This window comes from Vulpes lagopus, chromosome 3, assembly GCF_018345385.1.
Source record: "Vulpes lagopus strain Blue_001 chromosome 3, ASM1834538v1, whole genome shotgun sequence".
Classification (NCBI taxonomy): Eukaryota; Metazoa; Chordata; class Mammalia; order Carnivora; family Canidae; genus Vulpes; species Vulpes lagopus.
In genome coordinates this window covers 130,343,709-130,368,478 of record NC_054826.1, presented here as the reverse complement: position 1 = coordinate 130,368,478, position 24,770 = coordinate 130,343,709, and the positions used below count along the sequence as shown (strand labels likewise).

At 53.5% G+C, this 24,770-nt stretch overlaps 1 protein-coding gene across 4 annotated transcripts; it reads right to left on the bottom strand.

The window, feature by feature from the left end:
• Positions 1 to 9,291: 9,291 nt before the first annotated feature.
• On the bottom strand, positions 9,292 to 24,107 carry KCNA2 (potassium voltage-gated channel subfamily A member 2). 4 transcript variants are annotated; one of them, XM_041749843.1, is made up of 3 exons: positions 24,016 to 24,107; positions 18,553 to 18,892; positions 9,292 to 18,067 (listed from the first exon to the last, which is right to left on the bottom strand). In XM_041749843.1, the coding sequence occupies exon 3, from the start codon at positions 17,901 to 17,903 to the stop codon at positions 16,404 to 16,406; it is 1,500 nt and encodes a 499-aa protein (XP_041605777.1). In that variant the 5' UTR covers positions 17,904 to 18,067; positions 18,553 to 18,892; positions 24,016 to 24,107; the 3' UTR covers positions 9,292 to 16,403. The 4 variants fall into 4 exon arrangements, with proteins under 4 accessions (XP_041605777.1, XP_041605778.1, XP_041605775.1 ...); XM_041749844.1 differs by lacking the exon at positions 24,016 to 24,107 and adding an exon at positions 20,357 to 20,453; XM_041749841.1 differs by lacking the exon at positions 24,016 to 24,107 and adding an exon at positions 20,174 to 20,327.
• Between the last annotated feature and the right edge of the window lie 663 nt (positions 24,108 to 24,770).

Here is a 24,770-nt window from a genome sequence, read left to right as displayed (position 1 = left end):
TTACTGGTATATATTCCCAGACTAGAAAGGAAGGGAGTTCAAGTCTTTGCATTCCTTATAAAATCAAGGGAGGTGTTGGAACAGGATAGGGGTTTCATTCGTGCTGCTTGACTGTGTGCATCTCCCTTGCCAAATCCTATCGTTCTTGACTTCTTTTGAAGAAAAATGTGATGCGTGTGGCTTGATTGATGGTTGACAGACTAGGATTCCAATTACTGATTTGCTGTGTAGCCTTAAGCAAAATGCTGTCCTTCTCTGGGCCTCAATCGTCTCACCTATAAAATGAAGCTGTCAGTATAGTTGACCCCAAGACCTTTTTTAGATCTGACAATCCGGGATTTTATTGTCTTCGACCTCCCCACCTCTCACCTCACTCTTGGTGACAACAGATGTGAGTTCTGGTTTTTGCATCCAGCTGGGTGTCCTTGGCAAGTTAGGATCATTTCAATGCCTTGGTTTCCTCCTCTGTAAATGATAATGCCTGCCAGGCTGGCCACCCCATACACGTATCATGAGGCTCAATAGATGAGAAATTGCTGTGAGGTCTGGGTCATGAATAAGAGGGAGACTTAGCAGCATGAGCTTTGGAACCCATAGCCAGGGCTCCAATCCTGCCACTGCAAGTTACAAAAGCTTCCCTATGCCTCAATTCCCTTGTCCATAAAATAGGGATGATTAGTGTCTACCACATAGGATAGTCATAAGGGTTAAATTAGTTACTATATGAAAGTGCTTAGAACAGGGCCTGGCACAGAGTAGGTGCCAGATAAACATTTGCTTCTATTACCCATTCATGGAATCGTTCATTCCTTCTGCAGTCGTTTATCAAGAACCTCTTCATATGCTATTATAGGTTCAAGGCTCATGTCCTCCACTTCCCCAATTTATTTTTTCCCTCCACCTTTCCCACCTGAGGGGGGGGGAGCGGTCTTACCAAGAGGTATTTTTGGCACAAGGAGGGCATCTTATTTGCCTTGTATTCCCAGAGCCTAGCACGGTACCAGGCACATACAGTTGCTCTGCAAATACTGAGTTGGCAAGCAGTGAGGAGGCCCCAGCACTGGGCAGCTTCTGTTAAATACTGGTTTACCTGTCAGGTTCCCTGAGAACAATAGTTCCACACGGTGGGCACTTCAGGAGGAAGTTGGCACTCAGCGAGCCCAGTGTCCCAGACAGAAGCCAGCTCTGGGATTCTGAGGCACACCTGCTAGTCCAGAGCCGAGGCTCCTTGTCCTCCAGGGTGGAAGGCACTACTTTGTGAGCGCTTACTGGGTACCAGGCATTGTGCCAGGCGCCTTCCAATACCCACTGCATCCTCATGGCTCTCCTGTGAAGAGCAGTTGTCCCCCACCCTCATGTCTGCTTCATAAACGAGGAGCTGGGCTCCAGCTTGGGGGGGGAGGAGAGGAAGGAGGGAAGAAGAACAGCAATCCCTTCAGCCGCTTCCAGGACCCTGAAAATAGAAATTGAGGAAGGAGTCTGGGGGAGGGGTGCAGAACCCCCTAGACTTCCTCCTTTCTCTAGACCAGGAGCTGAGGCTCAAGGGAAGAAAGCTTTTTCAGGAACTTTTAATATAACGATTGCTCATTCACACCTCGCTGCCTCTGCCTCGTGAATCCTGTTGACAAAAACACCTGAGGAGGGTGATCTGATTCCATTGCACCTCATAATCCCTACACTTCCGGATTCTTCCCCAAGGAGCTTCATTCCTGTTTTCTCCTGGAGGCTCCTTGAGATCAGAGGGCTCAGGAGACAGCGGAGTCCTTGCTGGTTTTTGCTGCAATCTCTTTGTAAGTCCCAGCTGGAGTTGACCCCACCAGGGGAGCTGTGGTGTCATAGCAAGGGCACTAGATGTCGTGTCAATGGCTTCCAGCTCTCTGGGGCCTGAGTCCTATTGGCTTTTTGAGTTTGGGCAATTACTTTGCCTCTCTGAGCCTCAATTTCCTCATCTGAAAATTGAGATAGTGACAAAGACCTCACAGTTACTGTAAAGATTAAACTCGTTAAGACAGGTAGATTCTCCTGCACAAAGCCTGGGCATGGGTGCCTTATATTTTGGTCAGATTTGAATTGTTTATTCAGTCAGCATGTTTACTGAATATCCACTTTGCATAAGGAACCCTTCATTTCTGGATTTGATAGTGTTCAGCGTCAAGGCCTTAGGTTAAGCTGAGAATGATCAACGCAGGTCTTAGGCTTTGTGAGGACTTGCCTGACTCTACCTGTGTGTGTGTCTGTGTGTGTGTGTGTAACCCAACCCTGACTCCAAGGCCCAGCATTTTCTTTTTAAAAAATTAAACAAAAAAATTTAAAAAAGATTTTATTTCTTCATGAGACACACACACACACACAGAGAGAGAGAGGGAGAGAGAGAGGCACACAGGCAGAGGGAGAAGCAGGCTCCAGGCAGGGAGGCCGACGTGGGACTCCATCCCAGGACCCTGGGATCATGCCCTAAGCTGAAGGCAGATGCTCAACTGCTGAGCCACCCTGGTGCCCTCCCCCTAATTTTAAAAGTTTAAATTCAATTTAATTAACATATAGTGTATATTAATTTTAGATGTAGAATTTAGTGATTTATCTGTTGCATATCGCACCCAGTACTCATTCCATCAAGTGCCCTCTTTAATGCCCATCACCCAGTTATCCCATCCCACTCCACCCCTTCCCCTTCAGCAACCCTCAGTTTGTTTCCTGCGATTAAAAGTCTTTAATGGTTTGTATTCCTCTCTGATTTCATCTTGCTTTATTTTTTTCCTTTCTTCCTCTATGATCCTGTTTTGTTTCTTAAATTCCACATGAGTGAGATCATATGACATTTGTCTTTCTCTGACTTGTTTCACTTAGCATAATAGCCTCTAGTTCCATCCATGTTGTTGCAAATAGCAAGATTTTTTAAAGATTTATTTATTTATTTATTCATGAGCGGCACAGAGAGAGAGGCAAAGACACAGGCAGAGGGAGAAGCAGGCTCACCGTGGGGAACATGATGTGGGACCCGGTCCTGGGCCCTGGGGATCATGACCTAAGCAAAGCAGATGCTCAACCACTGAGCCACCCAGGTGCCCTGCAAATGGCAAGATTTCTTTTTTTTTGGTAGCTAAGTAATATTCCATTAAATGTGTATAGACCACATCTTTATCCATTCATGTGTCAATGGACATCTGGCTCTTTCCATAGTTTGGCTATTGTGGACATTGCGGCTATAAACATTTGGGGTGCCTGTGCCCCTTCGAATCATTATGTTTCCATGCTTTGGATAAATACATAATGGTGCAATTTCTGGGTTGTAGGGAAGCTCTATTTTTGACTTTTACGGAACCTCCATACTCTTTCCCAGAGTGGCTGCACCTTTGCAATCCCACAAAGGGTGTAAGAGGGTTTCCCTTTCTCCACATCCTTGCCAACATCTGTTGTTTCTTGACTTGTTAATTTTAGCCATTCTAACCTGTGTGAGGTAGTATCTCATTGTGATTTTGATTTGTATTTCCCTGATACAGAGTGATATTGAGCATTTTTTCATGTGTTTATTAAGGCTCAGCATTTTCTAAGGCACCAAGATCTCTTTAGTCTTGGAATTTGGGAAGTCTGTAGGAACCCTTTAGATTCTAGTCCCTTGGGAAATGGGAAGAGTTTGGCCCTGGGGCTGCTGTGGGGCTGGGCAGACTTTGGAGGGCAACTTCTCTGGCACCTGTGGAAGTGTGTGCAGTGGGCAAGGCATCAGGAGAAGCATGGCACCCTGACCATGGACTAGTTGCCTCAAGTGATTCAGACCACTTGTATGTAAACACCAGTCTGACCCCAGAAGTGAGATTAGAGGTCTCTTGTAGAGCCAGAAAAAAATAAAGATGTAAGGGGAGTCCTAACATGGCCATATTTCTGCTGTCCCAATGACATGGATATTTTGGCCTCCATTGTGATGATGTGATGTAAATAGTCATTGATTCAATGAATATTTATTGTGCCTGGCACTGTCTCAGATGCCGGGGGATTCAGAGATTAAGGAGACACTTACAGATGACTGCTTTAGGCTGGGAGAGAGAAGGCACCACAAGCCACTGAAACGCGGCTATGGTTTTACTTCTCACATGGTTGTTGGTAGCTCCCCAAATGATCAGTGAAAAGAGTATAAATCTTTATCAGAACAGACACGGGAAGAGGCTGGTTTTCCTGGGTATAGTAAGCCATGCATACTTAGAGATTTTCTGTCCAACTTCACTGCAAATCATTAAGCATGGAGCCCTGGCTAGTGTTCAGGTTGGAATAGGTACAGAGCAAAAGGCCTTGATATTTTTGATAAGCCAACTTTGGATGTGTTGCTTACTGACCTATGTGAGGGGCAGGTGTGAGGGGTGACCTATGGGAACAGATGGGAGAGAGAATCAGAGCTGACAGATTCAGAAGTGTCTAGACTTCCTCCAGTCAAAGAGATGCAGGCTTGCCTCATTTGCATGTCATTTAAATAGCACTACTTTCATATCAGAATACGAGGTCTTTTTCAGCTAGGGAAACTTCAGGTCTGAGGCCCAAGCACAGCTAGCAAGAAATGTCCTGGGAGTGAGGTCTGGTCTAGCTTTGTGCTGACCAGTAATTCACGGAGGGTAAAATTTTGTCTTCCCCTGGAAGACCCACAAGGGGAGAGCATCCTAAGCACCAAGTGCAAAAGTATTTGTTGAATACATGAATTTTTTTGAACAAATGATAACTTTTGGACAGCTGCTTTTCCTTCCTGGGCATTGGGGAAAAGGTATGGGATGTAAGTTTGATCCACGGTTTTGACTTTTGGGGCCCATGGCAGCTGTGGACACCATCTGTGGTAAAATTACCATACCACAACATGTCATATAATTTGGGGAGTTTTCTAGACCCTTTGAAGTCAATTCTTGTGTCTCTTAGCCCAGACTGGGAGCCCCTGGACCAGAAGAAGTTGAAAATCCTTCTTTTATGCCTCAGATTCCCAAGAATCCTGGCCTACTTGGGTCTCTCAGGCATGGGAACCTAAGAGAGAAGATGCATTTGCCATTTTTCTTGGATTCCCACTATGTGCCAGGTGCTCATTTAATCCAAGACCAAGTAGACATCATGGGTCCTTCTATAGAGATGAAGAACCTGAGGCTTAAAGAGAGTGAAATCATTTCCCTGGAGTCATGGAGCTGGGATTCACACCCAAGCCCTGGGCTCCAGACCCTTTCTCTTTCCGTAAGGTTAGCTGTATTTCTGACTTGTTCCAGTACAGCTCCACTCCTTTTGCCCAGCACACTGACCCCAGGACGAGGGGGGCTTGCACCCACTGTAGCCCATTAAGTACCTCTCTTCATTGGGAAGCACCTGCTGGGCAGAGCCCAGGGTCTCAGCCTTCCTGGTGCACAATGCACAGGGCAGGTGGCCCAGGACAGCCAGGGAAGGGTCCAGTGTGCCCAAGTGGCATGGGTGGCCTACACTTGAACTGGCCGAGCCACCCCTGCCATGGATGGAGAAAAGAAGGGGACCTTGGTGCTGTAGCTTCCACACGTCCCCATTCCCTTTCACTCTTCCCTTTGACATATCTACCTAATGAAATCTAAACAGTCAGGGGCAGACAAAACTCTCTCCAGCTCCCATCCCCCTGCTCTTTAAAGGCAGGAGTTCCATGTCTCCCCAGAGAAACTGGCAGGAGAGACCAGACCTGGGGCGCGCAGATTCAATTTCCCATTTCTTTGGGGGCAAGGAGCCCTATTAGGTACCATTAGTCTGCTTGGGGCTGTTCTGAGGGTTCTAGGCTCTTCTGGATACTTCCCACTTCCCGCTCCATGCCGGGAGAAATGCCCACTGCGGCAGTCACTGTCCCAAACGGCTCTCATCTCTTTATCACAGCCTCCCTCATCACCGCAAGACCTGCTGCCCAGAAACAGCATCCTCTGCAGGTGAGACCAGGGTGGGGGGACCAGTTGGTTCAGTTGGGCAGTTTCCTAGAGGCCGAGCGTGGAGGACCCTGAACGGGGACATTATTCACAAGAGACCAGGAGCAGGGTGGAACGTGCTTGCTGACCAAGGCTGAGGGCAAGGACTTCTCTGTTGTGGTGCCTCACCCCATGGCTACTTTTGAGCCATCTGAATGCTGGGAAGTCTGGCTATGGACTAGATTAGCCCTTGGCAGAAATCAGACAGATGTGCCTCAGTAGCTTGGGTGCGTGTGTGCGTGTGTGCATGTGTGTATCAGACTCTTTTCCAAAGAGGTGCCACTGCATCACTGCATGGCTGGAGACCCAGGCAGCCCCCCTCCTGGGGAGGCAAAGGCAGAAGGTCCTCCTTACTTGAGTGTTGAGAGTGTGGTTGATCCAGACCCCTGGGCGCCAACAGCAACGGGCAGAGGTAGGTACAGCTGGAGTTCAAGGAATCCCAGGGGTCTGACTGCCTTTGGTCTTCAAACTGGATCCCCCTTCCCCACACATCCCCCCAGCTCCACAGAAGATGCAAGAACCACTGACATAATGTGGACAAGAGCTCAGACTCACCCTCCTATTGTCCCATCCACATTCTCTGCTTCATGTGCACTGGGCCTCTGGGCAAGGGCTGGTGGGCACGAGGCCCAGGTGGCCTCAGATGCAACCAGGGGAGCCCTCTCCAGCTTGCCTTGGTCTCTGGTGGGGCCCTCGTGGCCGCAGAAACTGGGGTGAGAGTGAGGCGAGCTCACAGGCATGTTGTAGGGACAGTAATTCGGTCAAGCAAGCAAGAAGGTGGAGACAACCAGTGTGTGTCAAAAATTTTATTTTATTTTTTCATTTCACACAGAATGATGTTAAAATAAATCCTCAGTAATATATATATTTATATACCTATTTACTTATGTTGATATTTACAAAAGATTGTGGAGCTCTATGAGGTCTATGTACACCCATGAACAGGTGGGCAGGCGATATTCGTTGAGGCATGTATGTACACACGTATGTATAACCTATGTACAAATATCAGACCCTACTGACACAGGAACTCTCAGCTGCAGAAGTCCTGGGTGGGGCAGTGTTGGTGGGGACAAAAACTTCCAGAAAATGTCAGCAGGAATGATAATACCTACACACCCTGTGCAATGTACTTACAACTGGTGTCTCCATTTTCACGAAGCGAACAAATAGTTAAACGCCTCCCGACTCCCATGAGTCTTCCCCGCCAGCCCTGCTCCGCCTTCAGCTCCCATTGGCCCCCAGCCTCTTATCACCATGGAGACCCCGGTTCCCTTTCGGCATCATCCTTACGAAGCTTTACCGTCAGCCTTGGAGTTCCTTCTCCTATTGATCCCAGGGAGGATTATTTATGTGCCTCCGTTTTTCTGAGTTTTCAGCAATCGTTAGAGACAGGACACCGGAGGGCAGCTGCGGAGTCATGCACGGGCCCGAGGAAGCCAGTGCGAACCCTAATTAGAGTCTGTGCTGCATGAGCCTAAGTGAGCGGCCATTTCCACATGTTGTGTGTGTGTGTGTGTGTGTGTGTGTGTGTGCGTGCGTGCAATATATAAACTCTCCCGAGACAGCCTGTATCAGCACATAAGCACACAGGTCTAGAGGAGGAAATAGCATTGGGCACTCCGGAGCATTGCAGCTGCGAGCCTGCTGAAAGTGGAGAATCCGCCTTGATTCTGGCACATTAATTCCCACCGTTCCGAGATTACCCTTAGTGGAGAGAGGGGTGCAGGGGTGCAGAAACCCAGGCTGAGGCCAGTTTGGCCGGGGCATCGTTCGCTCAGCAGGCTGGGGCTCGATCATGGGACTCTCCCGCTTCCTGGGGCCCTTCAAATGAAGGAATCATCCGAGCACAACAAAAGGAAACTGGGTCGCGGATCCCACGTGAAGGCGGAACTGGGGCAAGCACAGAGCATGTTCAGGGCCTCCGGGGCTGACACGCTGTGCGCCAGCGCCAGCCGGGCTGCGCCTGCTCTCTCCCCCATGTCCTGCCCGCAGCCCTTTGCTCCTTTCCAGCTGCACCTGGTGGGGCACGGGCCTTGCCCTGCACTTCACGAGCAGAGCAAGGCAGTCGCGTCAGCAGCAGGCGTGGAAAGTGCTCGGTAGCCACGCGAGCCCCGAAGATTCCCTTCCTCCCAGCCCTGCCTCTCGCTTTCTCTAGCGGCCCTTGTACAAACAAGGCAGCCAGTGTCTCGGGAGTCCTTTTTAGGGAGAAGCAGGGCTTCACGCCTGCCTCTCACAAGGGCTGGGGAGAGACACAGGACTGAGTCCTCTGGGTAGCTACCGCAGTCCTTGCGCACAGCTGTGTCTACGCTGCCCTCAGTTACCTCGATGATGCAGCAGCTGTCCACATTATTATGTAATCACACCTGCCCTGTGCATCCATCCCTGGAATGATGCAGGGAGTTCTCAGCTGTAAACTCATCTGGAACATATCTGACTATTTTAGGAGTGCAGAGGAGCAGAAAGAGTTCTATCTGTTTCCACGCCAAGGTTCACGCAGTGTTAAGAGGAGGCCATTCGGGCAGGCTGCCGCCACGGCCCAGTTTGCCCGCCAGTCACGCTACGCCTGGGATGGGCTTCCACCGCCTGATCTTGGCCAGCTCGGCTAGACTGGAGGCTGCCACGAGTGGGGGTTGGCGGCAGGCAGCCCTGCAGTGCCCCGCCTGCCCCAGACAGCAGTGAGGACTGCCCCCATCCAGGCAGGCTGCACACAGCCGAGTGCGGGACGCGAGGCTGGAGCCCTCTCCCACGGCTCTAACATGATGCTGGGGACGGTGGAGGCGCAGAGTGTGGCCAGCCCAGAGCTAGCTGTTTCTCCAGAGAGGCCAGTGACTCACAGCTGCTCCGCTGCCCATACCCACAAACTACATTCAGTCAGGACAAAAACGGGGTGGCTTTGTTAGTGCCACTGGTTATCACACATCTCGCCTTCCGTGGGACAGAGATGTTCTTTAGTTCTTCATCAAAAGCTTCACTCATACATCTCTTGAAATTCAAGCCTAGGACACCACCCGTGACAAAGAAAGCCTAACAGATCAGTCCTGGGCTGCCGTGTCTTCAAGCTTTCTACCCCGCCAGAATAACTTTTTTGGCTTCAGTGATGAGGTTACAGCCAACCAGGGCAGATGGAACAAAGAAAAAAGCACCTGGCCCTTAGATCAGACTTCCCTTTTATCCCCAAGTCAGGCAGCCACCTGGGAGGGACGGGAAAGAGGTGATCCTGGAGCTCAATCGTTTGTTAGGAAAGAACTGCCTTCTAGAGAGGTTCCTACGTGGAAGCAAAAGAGCTGAACCGGAGAGGTGGTAAGAATGCAAAGAAAGGTCGTTTAAAAATTCAAATAAATGCCGTTTATTCCTCGGATTGCCAAATTTATTCCACATCAGTGAAGCTAAGGGGATCAGTCACTGTATAATTTTTGAAACAACGGTATACATATATACATATACTATACATATATATACACAGATATATGTATATATGGAAAACCTCTGATAACTCAGGACCAAGTAACCAAAACCTCAGTTAACGCAGGCATTAATTACACTCTCTTACTCTACTTTCTGTAGGAAGAGGCAAATGACAGCAAGGGCATTATCTGATGAGCCAGGACGCACCCAGATGGCCAACTTCTGGGAATGCCTTGCAGCCAGCGTACATTCAGCCTGTCTCTTTGGTCTCTTCCGTCTGCACTTCCGCACGGTGAGCACTGAGGTTTACAGTGTTGACCCTGAGCAATGCAAGGTCTTCTGTAGTCTCCAAACTCTCTACTTGCTAAGGCAGGAAAGTTTATACTGACCTACTTGGGAAATGGGTTTGTTTTTGTTTTTGTTTTTTCTCAACAGCAAAGTTTGAACCCACACGTGGCGTCCCATTCCCACTCAAACAACCATGGTTGTAAAGCAGTCGGGACACTCCCTTCCCTGAGGATTTTCCCATCAGTTAACTGAGGTTTCCCTGTACACACGTGTATAGAGCAAGGTAGACTGAGAAGGGTGCAATAGGACCCTGGGGTTGCCAGCCTTCCTGATTGTCCAGTCTGAATATTTAACCTCATAGATTCTTTCTTCAGGAGAGGGGGTTTCTTCTGAAGCTCCCAGTTATGTGTGCAAATACATGTGCAACTGCGCACAGTAGTGGGTGGTGGGGCCTTTGCTTCCCCAACGTCATGTCCTAACCACCCACTTTCTATCCCTGTAGACGTCTACCCTCAATAACTTGCTTCCCTCCACAGCTCTCAAGGAGTCCCTCTGGCTAAGCGAGTCAGCTTATTTTTGAAGGACAGCCAGAGGGCAACTCCCCAGATGTGCCCAGGCTACCTATCCCAGGTAGGATGCTCCAGGCCACATTCCCCCAGCATCCGTCTTCCTGGGGAGGGGGCCCCGGGGGGGGGGGGAGACAAATGGATTAAGTAATGGCTTTTAGTGCATGGAAATGATCTTCTGTAATGGCTCAGGATGCTTTATTCTTATCTGTTGGTAAGTGCTTTCCCGCGGGGTCCCATTACACCCTGCCAGACTGACTGACAGGCAGATGGGCTGGCGTGAGGTCTCCCGCACTGAAGGCTGCAGCGCCTCACGGGTGGTGAGAATGCCCTGTGAGAGCTGGCAGAGAGGGGCGGCTGGGAGGGACAGGGGGACCGAGGGGCCCGCAGGGACGGAGAGATGTGCCTGTGGGAAACAGCGCGACCAAGAAGGCCTTCTCGAGGCCCTTCCTTACCGCCCGCCTGTGCTGCACCTCAGCCTATGTGTACACTCCAAAGGAGGGTCAGAGCCCCCGGGGGCAGGAATTGCGTGGACTTGCAGGAAGAAGAGGGAACCACAGACAGTGATCTAGTGCCCAGAAGCCAAGGGCATTATCTGATAATCCAGGTACTATCCCTTTTTGGTCCTGAGAACATGGTTTTGAAATAGCTATTGCTAAAGAAAACAGTCACGATTTATTGTATTGCACTTTTCCTTGTTAAAAATGTTCAAACGCAAACTATGAGAGATGGAGCTGAGCTTTGGTGGGAAGGGAAGCAGAAAGAAAGGAAAAGGGAACCAGATCATTTTAGGGAAGAGACCCAGCCCAGCTTGCAGAGGCTCCGCCTCCACCGAAACCTGCTTGCTGCTTTGGTGGGGAAACACAAAGGGCTGACTCTGAAGACAAGGATGACGGTCACGGTCACGGTCACGGGAGCCACAGGGACACCTCCCGGCATCCAGCACCCTGCTAGCTGACTCAGGTGGCTAACAATGTTAGAGGTCAAGGTCTTGAGTTCAAACCTGGCAATGGACATTTTGCAGAGGGTGGGGGATCTCCACTGTGTAGCCAAGGAGCACCCCAGGTGTTACAGCCCGTGTGGACCAGCCTCTCAGACCAGGCAGCCATCACCCAGATGGAGGCTGTTATGATAATGGGCCCCAGGAGAGCCAGAGGTAGAGCAGAGCTCACCATCCCCACTCCTGGGTAAACAAAGTCCTGCGCTCTTCCTGCCTGCCACGGGGGCTCTGGTGCCACCCTCACGTGCAGTTTGCAAACTGTTCTAAGGTCTCCTTTGGGGAAAGTCAGCCTCCAACTCTTTCCTCCATTACTGCGGGCTGCACTAAACCCCCAGCCTGAGACTCTTCAGGGGGCTGCCCTCCCCCAACATGGCTCAGTGCTGATACTCTATGGCTGACTCTGAGGAAGGAAGTTGGCCAAGTCCACTGCGATGATGGAGAGATCTAGGGATAGCAGATAGGACAAGCCGGTCCTGCAGCCCTCCCCACACGAGCACACAGGCCCACAAAACTCTCACACGAAGCCAATGGGGCCTGGAGGCACACTCCTTTCAAGAGGCTAACCTCCCAGGACACACTAGTCCATCCTCAGAAGCCCAGCTGACAGGGACAGAGGGAAGCCGAGAGGAAGAAAGACAGCGTGTCAGACACCACAGAAGCTTCAGGAAGCACAGGGCCCTAATTATGTCCTCAGTTAGGTTTCAGCTCTTGCAAAGTTTACACAGCAAGAGGACCCTCTCTTCCTGGTCATCTCCCCGCCTTTCCTGGACTTCTTTCTCTTTAGCCTCCTGAAAACTCCAACTTACTTGAAAGTTTGAGCTCATGGAGACACCTGCTGAAGCTGAAGGGGAAACTGCTACCTTCACTTGGAAGCTCACGGAAGGCCTGGCATCTTGCACTGAATGTGCACAGTCGAGCCCATGCATCCATTCCCTGCTGCGGCCCAATCCTCCGTGAAGACGGGGCACTCTGGCCATCGTGGGACCTGCCTGGGAGGGCCACAGGAGCGAAGACCAAGATGCCCGAGCCGATGCCTGACTTCAGTTCCCAACTTCCATCCGTGGTGATGCCTTGGCCAGAAAAGCACTCAGCTTTCAGCCAGTCCTACCAGTGGGAAGAAGCACCTCTGTGCACCACCGAAAACAGTGAGGAACCTTACAAAGGATTTAAATCTGGCCTTAGAATATAGGATAAAAATCGGGCTGTCTGAAAAATGATCGCTTGCTCCTGTGGCATGAGGTCCGTGTCCTTAATCATGTTTTAGGTAAGCTGAGTTAGTGTGCATTTCCACAAGGCCTAGCAATTAGATGGGAGGCAGAGAGTCCAGGTAGAGGCCTGGCAAAGGAGAGGAGCATGCCTGGCATCAAGCAACCATAGAGGGGACTCAAGGGTTGACCCCACTGGGCTTAGGCTCAAAAGCAAGTGAAATGCCACAAGCAAGGAAAGGGTGGCTCGTTTTCAGAGCCAAGTCTATGCGTGGTCTCGACTTTCAGATCCACCGTGATAAAGTCATTGAGGATGGAAGGGCATTAGGGTCTGTGGACTGACAGGATGCTGGGGCATCTTCACTCTGGTTTTGGGCTCAGAACCCTGCACTTTCTTGGGCCATCCTGGCTTTCAAGAGAATGGAGCTGAATCTAAAGATCCCGGGGGTTGGGAACCGGGGAGCCTGGGCCAGAGGATTGTCTATGTGGACTTGCTCTGAAGGATAGGGCATGGCAAGGAGTGAAATAGGCTGCTGGCTGTCCTAGGTCTTCCCACACCCACATTTCTGGTGGGAGGAAGGTAAATAAGTAGAAGCCCTATGAGATTCCCAGTCTTAATCGGAGATCTGCTTAACAATAAACCTCAGAGTTTACTTCTCTGAAATCTGGAGGTGAAAGAAAGAGGGTAGAGATAGAGGCTTCTTGAAGGCTACTGAAGGGTGTGGCTGCAGGCTTGGGAAAGGTGATGAAATCTCATCTTTTGTTTGTGCCTACTACTAATTTATAGCTTTGGGGGCAGAGAGATGGATCTGAGTACATGTGCACATGTACATAATCCATGTGAATTGTGTGTGTATGTGCTTGGGTGTGTGTGCTGGATTTTGTGTGCCTCACATGAGTAAATAAATGCATTGGGTGTATAAACTGAGTTTGTATGTGTTTTATGGGCAGAAACAGTCTAAAGTATCCTTGGTGTACTGTGTACTCATATCCATTGTGTTCATGTGGTTTTTATGCATTTGCCTCTGAGCTGTCATTGTGTCTTTGTGTGTGGTGTATGTAGGTCTTCTGTGTTATGTTCTGTATTGGTGAGTATGTTCCAAGTTTGTACCGAATGTGCATACTCTGGATACCAGTGTAGTTCTCTGTCATCTGTGTATGCCCTTTTCATTAGCTGGCCTCTGTGCATTTCACATCGCATGTTTTATATTTGTGTGTGGCAACAGTGTATCTGTTTTGCCGTGGGTGTGCATACATGTGTGCCTACACCTGTGGGTATTTTATAATCCCCAGGTCAAGGACATGGCCTTGGGTATGGGCTGTTTTACCGTCTGTTTCCCAAGGTCTGTGCCCTTCCTACCCCACGTCTTGGAAATTCAGCACCACCTCCCATGAAGGAGAGGAAGAGAAGCACAGGGGCATCGCACTGGGCATGGGGTGTCCTGCAGATCCCTGGGGAAGTGGGTGACCAGGAACTAATGAGCACCCTGGGCCTAGCACCCTGAGCTGGTGCCCCACCCCCCAAGGTAACTGTAGGTGCTAAATAGTCAATGGTGAGGGAGGCCTAGAGCCACCACTGGGCGGCCTGGACCACACAACTCACTGTGTTTGGGAAATGTAAGCTGTTATGTGGGAAGGCAAAGGAGCCAGTCTGTGAAGCGAAAGCCTCCCCAACTCAACCCATCCCAGGGCCAGCCTGAACTCCACCCGTAGGCGGTGTAGGGCTCATTCACTCTTAATCTGTCCCAGGCCAGTGAATGATTCTCTGCCCACCCTTTGGTTTGTTTAAAAGCAGCTCTGATTGCCAGTTCGATGGGGAGAGAGTTTGAGACTGGCAATTGAAAGGATGCCTGTGGATCATCTAGCATCTCCATCCCTTCGTCCAGGACTTCAGAAGTTTCCACACAGAGGAAGCTTCCTTCAAGTCTAGACCTGAGGCATTGGGTCCCTGGAAGCCCTCCTCCTCGCATCCCTGGTTTCAAGCATCCATTCTGGCTCTTTAGGAAAAGGGTCATTAAAGTGACTGATGCAGAGCCAAATGACAAGAAAAACCAAAGAGAGCGGACAAAGACGGGAAGAGAGATGGTTAACATGATGGGCTGTAGAGAGGAGGCCTGGGGTGGGTCTGGCCCAGGGCAGCTGGAGCTGTGAGGGCCACAGGCCCTTGTGCACTCAGTAAGACGAGCTTCAGCCATGGCAAACTGAAGCTGCAGCACATGGAGGGCAGAAGGACAATTCTAACATCTAAGAATCCATGAAGACTGGAGTGTCTGAGGCAACGGTGGCAAACCCAGTCCCAGTGGGGTTATCAATGAGATAAATTAACCCATTAGGCCTCTCAGACAACCAAGCCACCAAGCAGTGGATTTGCTCCTGAACCTGAACTCCAGAGAATGAATATATGCATATATATATATATATATAAGTATGTGTGTGTGTGCATGTGTGCATATCTACATATACACACACATGTATGTATGTATATAATACTCAGTATATACATACATACGCTAGTGCACATAGTCAAACACATGCATAAATTGCCCTGTGTCAGAAATATTGCATAAGCTTATACAAGGTTCAAACGCAATTTCTTCTATAGCTAGCTAGGCAGAGGGACTCGTGAAAGATACTCAACAGGTATTTTTATACATTGGATCCACAAATCCGCCTGTCCTCGGGACCAGAGGCCCTGGTCAGCTATAGAGTCATGCCCGTGACTAGGTTAATTCTTAAGGTGCAGTTACGTGAGGGGTTCAGGCGCTGCTCTCCTGCTCACTTTCCAGGCTTTGTGGAGGTCTGTGCCCCCACGTGGAAGATAGAATAAGGGACGGGGTGGGCTGGAGAGCCAGAGGCTTTGGTTCCTCCTTCTGAATAGTCTCTTTTTTTTTTTTTTCCGACTGAGGGCTTTTGTCCTCCGATGGGGGGCGTGGTGGTGGTGGGGACACCAACCCCTAGGTCAATGCCATTCTGGGGCTACGAAGACGCCAAACATGAATACTGTGTTAGGCTACTAAGAAAATAGGTTATCTCCTGTGTTTTAAATATTGAGATTCATGCAGCAAACACCCATGCAGCTCTATCGCGTCACTGGTAATTGCACTGCGGGGCCAGAGCAGCTGGCACAGCACGAGGAAAGCAGACGTCTGCAAACTCCAGTATAACGAAGAAGTCAGACGTGTTTTGTGACCCTGAAGCCTGCAAGGATGGTGAGATCTGAAGCGGAGAGGTCCCTTGGTTGGTTAGCTTCTCCCCATAGGCCTAAGAGCAAACGTGCAACTTGACAGCTCACATTCGGTCATACCGGCGGTCCCTCCCCCTGGGGTTCCCTCACAGCCACACCGCAGAGAAAAACCAAATGCAGCATTTTCCGTTACGAAACACCAGCCTCCAGAGCATCTACTTGGCAACTGCAGTTCACAAACCCCAGCCCGTGACACAGAAAGTAATTCCAATACACAGGACTGTGTGTTCTTTTCAATGCAAAAATGGGAATGACCTTTTGAATCACTACCAGTGCTTTCAAGCTAAGCCATCATGGTTTTCCTCTGGGAAGGGGGAGGTGGGCTCATACGGGATGAGGCGGTAGGGGGCCCAGTGGGGAGTGGAGTGGTGGCGGAGGATGCTCGGGAAGGGTGGGGTGTGTCTCTTGGGGTGCTGTGTGCATTTAATTCGGAAGGGAAGGTGGCACAGATGTGGTAGGTTATGTATTCGATGTGAGGTGGACCCCCCTGCCCATGTGTCCTTCTGAGATTCTGGCTCCACTGGTGACTCCCCTGTTTGGAAACCCCTAAGCCGGTGATGAAGATTTGCATGAAAGCCATGGATAGATATTCTGTGTTCTAAATCAAAAATCAAAAGATCAAAAGTCACTTGCACGACTATTGCTTTCCATGCAGAACCAGATACACACTGTAGAACATGTTACTACAATGCAGGCTATTATGCAGTATCTGCATTAGTTCCATGGAGCTGCGAGTACGTTAATAGGTTTCAATCAGACATCAGTTAACATTTTGGTAATATTCACATAGTTTGTATTAGCCAAAGTGCAGTTGGCCGTTTTCAAGTTTTCCTCTCTAAAGTCCTCGTTACTGTTGTTTACCCCCTCCTGGATCTCCATGTAATCAGACTTACTAATGGTAGAGGCACTTCTACTTTTCTTCAGGTCAGGGGAGGATGGGATCTTTGGGCAGCTCGTCACTTGCAGGTACTGGGCCTGCTCCTCCCCCTCCGTCTCCCGGTGGTAGAAGTAGTTGAAGTTGGACACTATGACGGGGACCGGTAAGGCAATGGTTAACACACCTGCAATTGCACACAGGGAACCCACGATCTTTCCCCCAATGGTAGTTGGAACCATGTCTCCATAGCCTACAGTTGTCATGGAGACGACTGCCCACCAGAAGGCATCCGGGATGCTGGGGAACTGGGACTCTCGCTCATCGGCCTCTGCGAAATAGACAGCACTAGAGAAAAGGATGACCCCAATGAAGAGAAAGAATATCAGGAGGCCCAATTCTCTCATGCTGGCTTTGAGGGTCTGACCTAGAATCTGGAGACCTTTGGAGTGTCTAGACAACTTGAAAATCCTAAAGACTCTTACCAACCGGATGACACGGAGGATGGCCAGCGACATGGCCTGCTGGCCCTGCTGGGCATCCTCTGGCTTCTCAGCCAGCTCCGTCCCCAGGGTGATGAAGTAGGGGATGATGGCCACAATGTCAATTATGTTCATGATGTTAGTGAAGAAGCCGGCTTTGCTGGGACAGGCAAAGAACCTCACCAAGAATTCAAACGAGAACCAGATGATGCAGAGGGTTTCTACGATGAAGAAGGGGTCGGTGAAGGAAGTTGACTGCTGGTACCCGATTGTGCTGTTGGAGTAGGTATGGAAGGTCACCCCGCCACCGTGCATGTCCTCGTTCTCATCCCGGAATATGGGCAGGGTTTCCAGGCAGAAGCTCACAATCGAGATCAGGATCACCATGACAGATACGATAGCTATAATCCTGGCAGGCCCGGAGCTCTCTGGGTATTCAAAGAGAAGCCACACTTGCCTCTGAAACTCATTTTCGGGCAGAGGACGCTCTTCCTCCTTGATGTAGCCTTCATCTTCCCGAAACATCTCCATCGCTTCTTCTCCCAACTCATAAAACCGAATTTCTTCGGAGAAAATGTCTAAGGGCACGTTCACAGGCCGTCTCAGCCGGCCCCCGGACTGGTAGTAGTACAAAATGGCATCAAAGCTGGGGCGGTTCCGATCGAAAAAGTACTCGTTTCGGAGGGGGTCAAAGTACCTCATCCGCTTCTTGGGGTCTCCTAAGAGGGTCTCCGGAAACTGGGCTAAGGTCTTGAGCTGGGTCTCAAAACGCAGCCCCGAGATGTTGATGACCACCCTCTCACAGCACTCGTGGTCTGCCTCGGGGTCGTAGGTGTCCTGCGGATGCCCGGGGAGGGCGGCAGCCTCGTCCGCTGGCTCTCCAGTGGCCACTGTCATAATGGGGACTGAGAGAAGGATCTCACGCTACGCCTTCCAGCTGCCTGGTGGCAGGGAGCTCAGGGTGCTGCTTACGGCCCCAGGAAACACAGGAGCATTGGCCTGGGTTCCTGCAGGAGAGCCCTGATGGCTCTCTTGAGGGCCAGAGAGATAGCCCGGCTTGGCTGAAAGACAGAGGCAGTTAAGGAGGTGAGACCACTCAGCATTGGCAGCCTGACCTGCCTTGCTGCTCTTTGACTCCTCTCTCTCAGCCAAGAGCTCGGAAACATGACCGCCATGGGCATCCCCATCACCACCACTGCCACCACCATCATCAAAAAGCAAAGCTTATGTTCACCTTGTAACCTGGCTGGGGATCAGAGGCAAGCGGGTGTCGGTCTCTTGAGAAAGCTCTGGATTGCCCTGCGCTGGGGGAAGGTGGCTGGTACAGGGCCCCCCCTCTGCACTGCACAGGAGTGCAGGTGTCATAGAGCAGAGCCCCATACTAGAGGCTGTAAGGGAGCCCTCTCCCAGGCACTGAACTAATGTCTTGCAGATACCTGCACCCTGGGAGGAATTCACAGTGGTGGATCTTGGGCTTGGGTCTCCCTCACGGACCCCTCTCCAGTGACTCTACACACGGCTGTTATTAAATAAGAGACTGATTTACCTGGCAAGGCAGGAACCTGAAGCTCTCTTCCTCGAAGGGCTGATCAGATACCGTGGGAATCCTAGATACACAAATAGGCAGCCTGACTGCCCATCACGTCTTCTCACTTGAGCGAGAAATAATGGTGAGTCATTCTGGGCAGGAGGGCAGGCTCCAGGTCCTGGAGGTGAGCTCCAGAACTGGGCTGGCCTGGAGGGGCAGTGGAGCACCTGGCCAGGGGCACAAGGGCCTCGAGGACCGCCACACTTGGGTCTGGAGTAAAATGGAAGGAAGGAGGCAAGATGTGAAGCTCAGCAAAAGCTGGAGTCCTCCTGGCTGTCCTCAAGAGGTGTGACGTTGCCTGGAAAAAACAGCAGCAAGGTGGAACCAGGGCTTTCGGGTGGCCGGTGCCAAGATTTAGGAGGGCTCTGGCGGCTTCCCTCCATGCCCACCTTCCGTGCTGGTGTCGTACCTGAGACCTGGCCCTCAGCCTCCCAGCCTCCTCTGGGCAGGCTTCCATTAGCTGGAAGCATTTTCTCCCAGGGAACAAGCCTTCAGGCTTGGCTGGGCCTGCCTCCTCGGGGCCTCCCTGGGCCCAGCCCCATTGCCCTTGGTCCTCACCACCCGTCAGGAGGGAATCTGGGCCAAGCCCTCCCGCCCCCAGGTCAGGCTGGGGCATCTCCCGAGCCCAGCCGACCCTGGGCTCTAACCCCGCAGGGCCCCGGGGGAGGAAGAAGGCCCCCCCCAGCCCCATCCCTGGCCCGGCCCGGCCCGCCCCGGTCCCGACGCACAGGCCATCCAAGCCCATCTAGGGAGGCTCCTCACACAGGAAGGTCGACTCCAGCGAGGCTGGCCGGCCTGGTCCCAGGACTTGCTGTCCCTAGGGGGTCGCCGGGCTGTAGGCTTCCCTCCCTCCGAGCAGGGTGGCATTTGATCTGGGGCCACCGATCCTGCCCCGGCACAGCCTCGCGTCCCCGCGGCAGGAGCGCAGAGCCGGGGCTCGGGGAGCTTGGCAGCCACGGCGGGGGGACCCAGGAGCCCGAGGAGCCCGAGGAGCCCGAGGAGCCCGAGCAGCCCGAGCAGCCCGAGGGGCCCGGCAGCCGCGGTCTGGCCCCCTGCCGGCCGAGCGCGCCCCGGGGCGGGGAGGGTCCGGGCCGGTGCCCCGCGCCGCCCTCACAGCGAGGGGTGACCCTGGCCGCCAGGGTCCGCGTGGGGGGCGCTGCCCGACCTCCGCGTCGTCCTCCGCGGCGCGGCCAGGGAGCGGGACGGCCCTGCCCCGCCGCGAAGCCCCTGGATCCGCAGCCGCGGCCGGGAAGGCAGGCCGGCGCCCCCCGCGATTCGGGTCCCAGCTGCCGGCACCGCCGAGCACACCCGGCTCTGCCGTCACCCGCAGCTCCGCCCGCGCCGTGCGCAGCCCCGGGCCCGAGCCCGAGCCCAGCCGGCGCCCCCCCCGCAGCCGGTGCCCCCGGCCCCCGCCCCCCGCCGGCGCCCCCCCCGCCGGCGCCCCCCGGCCCCCCCCAGCCGGTGCCCCCCCCAGCCGGAGCCCCCCCCGCCCCGACTCAGCCGAGCCCGGCGCGCTGCAGGCTGCGCCGCCCGGTCCCGCAGCCCCCGCGCGCAGCCCCGCGCCCCGACTCGGCTTTACCCTTCCCGCCGGGCACCCGGGGCCTCCATGCTCCTGGGCGACGGCGAGCGCCGGCCGAGCGGCGGTGGCGGGCGGGTGCGGGCGGCCAGCCGGAGCCGGCTCTGCAGTCCCGCGGGCGGCGCGTACCGAGCGCCCCGCCGCCGCCCGCAGCCGCACCGCCCCCCGCGCCCCGCAGCGCCGCACCTGGCCCGGCCGCGAACTCCAATTAAAGGGCCGGCGGGGCCCGGAGCCGAGCAGGTGGCCACGGCCCGAGCCCAGCTCACCGCAGACGCCTGGGGCCGCCGCTGGGGGGTTATGGGGGGCGCCGGCTGGGGGGAGAGGGCACAGGCTGGGGGGGCCCGGGGCCACGAGCTGAGGGCGTTGGCGCGCAGGACGCAGTGGCTGGCAGCTCTCCCGCGGAGACGGGGTGTGCGGGGGGGGGGGGGGGGGGGGGGCAGGCCGACCCCTCTGCTCCGGGCTCTGCACCCCCCTCCTCCCCCCGCCCCCCGCCCCCGGACCCAGCCCTGCGGTGGCTTGGAGCAAGGCGACGCAGCAGGTGTAGGGCCGCAGTGTGGCTGAAACCTGCTGCTGGGGGTCCTGCCAAGGAGCAGAGCTGCAGAGCCGCGGGGGGGGGGGGGGGGGGGGCTCGTCCTCCCTTCCTCCCTCCCCCAGGCTGCAGGGAAGGCTGTATGGCTGCCTTAGCGCAGGGCTGACTACCCGCCCCCCCCAAACGGTCTCTCCGCGGACTTTCACAGAGCCAGCTGGCCCACAGGCCTGACACTGGGGGCACAGCCCCTGGGACCGGGGTGGCCAGAGCAGGATGCCCTCTGCTTTTGGAAGAAACTGTATGGGAAGCCCAGCCTGTCCTCTGCTCAGATGGTGGATCCCAGAGGGCCCAGGGTGCTCTTGGGAGCCATAGGACGGCTCATGGCCCTGGGAGTTCTGGTCTCTGGATCTGTGTCAGAATCACAGTTCCAACCAGGGATTCCTTGAGCCTCCCGGCAGAGGGGCTCCAGCCCCAGGGAGGCTCCCGCTGGGTCCTCCTTGCTGAGAACTTCCTCCCCAGGCCTGTGGCTCGTGATGGAAGTTCTGAGAGCCTGCGAGGTCCAGCTCTGTGGAATTGCTGCCTGCCACTAGGGTAGTTAGTCCGCTAGGTTTGGTGGAGAGCTGCAGGGGGTGGGCCCGGAGGGCAGGGGCCTTAGTGAGCCCTGGAGACGACTACTATAAAACAGAACTGGTTTGGTCTGGAAGTTAGACCCTCAGTTGACCCAGCCTGAGCGTGGCCTGGGGTGTTTTGGAGTCAGCCAGCCTGGGACTTAAATCCCTGCCAGGTACTAGCTGAATTAATTCAAGTTTCTGGACTTGTGTCCTCATCTGCAAAATGGGGACACTTCACGGGCTGCTGGAAGGGTTAAGTGGCTTCTGGGAAGACTGTAGGTGCCCCAGACACTCCGCAAATGATGAGTTCTCCACTCTGCTTCCCTGTGAAAGTCCCCGTGACTCCCAGCCTGTAGCTTAGCTTGTGACTGCTGCTCTAAGAGCCCAGTCCCTGGGCTTGGCTGGCCTGTTCCTCTGCTTCCCAGGGTACCGCACTCCTCACTTGCCCTGAGCTTTCAGGCATTCCTCCCGCCTTCAGCAGACTGTCCTCCAGTCCATGTTCCACGACACCCCTTCTGCAAGCCTCACCTGCTCAGCACTGCAAGGCTCCGTGTCTCCTTCTGGCCACTCGGGTGCTTGTGGCAATTGAAGTACAATGGACATCCATTTGATCACACCTCTACACTTTCCTGGCCCTCCTCCTTTGTCAAAATGCAAGCCGTGGACAGAGAAAAGCACTCGAGGGAGCATGAATAATGGTGCTAATTGGTAACGTGTGCCTACCACGCGGCAGACACTGGGCCGAGCACCTCCAGCTCAGTGGAGCCTTGATCCAGCCCCCTGAGCTCGTTTCTACATCAGTACCGTTTCAGGGGAGAGGAGACTGAGGCAGAGACAGGTGAAGCAACCTGCCCAAGGTCACTAAGTGGTGGCTCAGAGACGTGAATCAGGGGTCTGTGACTCCAGGGCAGACACCCTCAGCCCCCACACCACCCTGCTTGGGTACAGCGAGCAGCCTCCGACCCCCCCACCTCTGTCCTGTCTGATTGGCCTCAGGGGGTATGTCCTTCTACCTCCCCCCTTTCAGCCTGCCATAAGTGTGAACAACAGAAGAGAAATTAAGGAAAGAAGGAGAGAAAGAAAAAAACCCCTGACATCAGTTGTACAAGGGCACAGGGCGTGCCTCATCCCCAAGTGGTCGGTCTTGGTTGGGCTCTGCTGTCTGAGAACAAGAACACGGGCCCAATTCCCACCTCTGACACTTCCTAGCTGTGTAAACTTGAGCAAATTGTCTAAACTCTCTGAGCCTCTGTTTCTCATTTGTTGCGTAGGATGGTGGAACTACTCACAGGGTGGTCTGGTTTAAGCGAGTTACGATGGACAGCTGGCCTCACCTCGCTGTTTAATCACTGTTAGCTCTCTCCAGCCCGAAAGAGGTCTCCATTTCCTACTTCCGGCCACTGAAGAACAGTTGGAGTGCCCCCCTTGATCCCTCCCTGGGGTCGATCAAACCCGGGAGGACCACTCCTTTATCCTTCAGTTGGCTTTCCTGCTTGGGGGCCATGCCTTGCCTTCGGTAGAGTGACCCACCAGGGACCTGAAGTTGTGGGTTCCTGTACCCTGTGACTATGGTCACTGAAAGGAAGAGTTTATGACAGGGCACATCTGTGCCTCACCCCCGCCCTCACCGCGGCAACACCCCCCTCCTGAGGCTCTGCAGCTACAGGAGGGAGGTTCTCTTAGTACTTCCCACCGCAATTTATGAGCACTGAAGACTACATGAGCTCCCTTCTCAGGTGTCACTCCCAGAGGAGAGGCTCTCCCTCCTTGCAGGACTGTCACCTCTGCTGATGCTAATCGCCCGCCCACCGTGGTGGCGCAGCCCCCTCTAACCCACAGGCAGCAGGTCAGGGAAGCATGGAATGTGGGCCCAAGCACCCGGCTGACAGCTGTCCATAGGTCATTTCACTGCACCCTTTGGCACCGCCTAGAGGGAGAGATGCCATGATCTCTGTTTTACAGATGAAGATACTCAGAGAGGACAAGCTGCTTCCAGGGTAATTTAGCTGGTAAGTGGTGAGGCCGTGATGGAACTCAAGAGGTCTGACTCCACAAATCACTGTTCCATTCGGCTGCCCACTTTGACCGGTAGCTCGGTGCCAGCCCTCTGGGCTTGCTTCTTGGTCTTGGGAGCATGGATTCAGTCCAGCAGAGCTTCCAGACCACTAGGGCCTATCCGCACATGCTGTGGAGGTTGCCTAACCTGACAGGAGGTCTGTTTTAGAAGCTGGGTGTTGGAGTCAAGGCAGTGGCCCAAGAGATCTCCACCCTATGGCCTTGCCTGGTGCAGCTCTACTCATGCTTATCCCTCACTCTGGAGCTTTAGTCTTAGCATGCAGAGCTGTGTGACTCAAAGTCACTCCCTTGTCCTTTCTGTGCCTCGGTCTACTTGTAAGATAGGAAGGATAGCATTTGTCCCTGGCTCCCCTTGCTTCGTAGGGTTTAAAGAGAGAGTGGAAGGAAGGAGGGGAGGCATGAAGACGGAGGCTAACATTCAGTGTTAGTGGGTATCAAGGTCTCATCTGTTAGCTTCAAAGAAGAGAATTTATGTCAGTGCACTTGGAAAAGCGGGAAGCCTGGTCAGTGTGGAAGCGTACACTGGGCTTGTGAGCCCTGTTGCTGCTGTCATGATTGTGCCCTGCCAGTGTGCACCATGTGTGAGGTCTGAGGACTTGCCCTGGAAGTGGAATGAGCCACCTACTTACCTGAGGGCTGCCTCCCGCAGGAAACCTTCTGAGATTAACCCCGGCTGCCTGCAAGGTCTCCTCTGTGGAGGTCTGGGCCTCAGCTCCTGTACCGCAAATCTTGGCCTTTACAAACACAAGAGGATATTAAGGAGTGGTAGAAGGGGTAGACCTTCCCTCTGCTTTTGGAGCCACTGTCCTGGGTCAGGCACTATGCTGGTGGCCTCACCTTCTCACCCCGGCTGTTAACACCCAGAGGCAGAAGAGCACAATGCTTAAAGTACAACCTTTGGTTCTGGCGGGTCTAGGGCCCAACCCCAGGCCTGGGGTTTAGCTCTGTGCTTTAGCTCTGTGACTCAGTTCCTCACCTGAAAAATTTAATTGTGTGGCTGGGATGTAAAGCATCTAGAACAGTGTGTAGTCCATAGCGCACGCTAAGTGTTGCTTTCGGCAGATCATCCTCTGAATTGCCTGATATGGGTAGGTGGCCCCGATATTGGTGGGTGGGGCTGGGGCTGCATCTCTGAGTGTCCCAGCCTCCCACCTGTAAGAGGGACAATTCATATTCTGCAGCTGGCTCCTCAGATGGCTCCCGTCTGTATGGAGCCTGGTGGCTCAGGGGCAATCAGCTCAATCATGTGAGCCAGGTCAAGGTCCTGAGCAAAGGTTTCTTGCACCTGTGCTCCAGGCAGCTGAGCCGGCTCCGGGCCCTGCTCCAGGCTGGCTCCCTGGGTGCTCTGTCTTCAGCCCAGGCCTGTCTCTAGAGCTGCTGACTC

Coding starts and splice junctions, on each gene's coding strand:
- KCNA2 (XM_041749843.1), bottom strand. CDS start 17,903: ATGACAGTGGCCACTGGAGAGCCAGCGGACGAGGCTGCCGCCCTCCCC.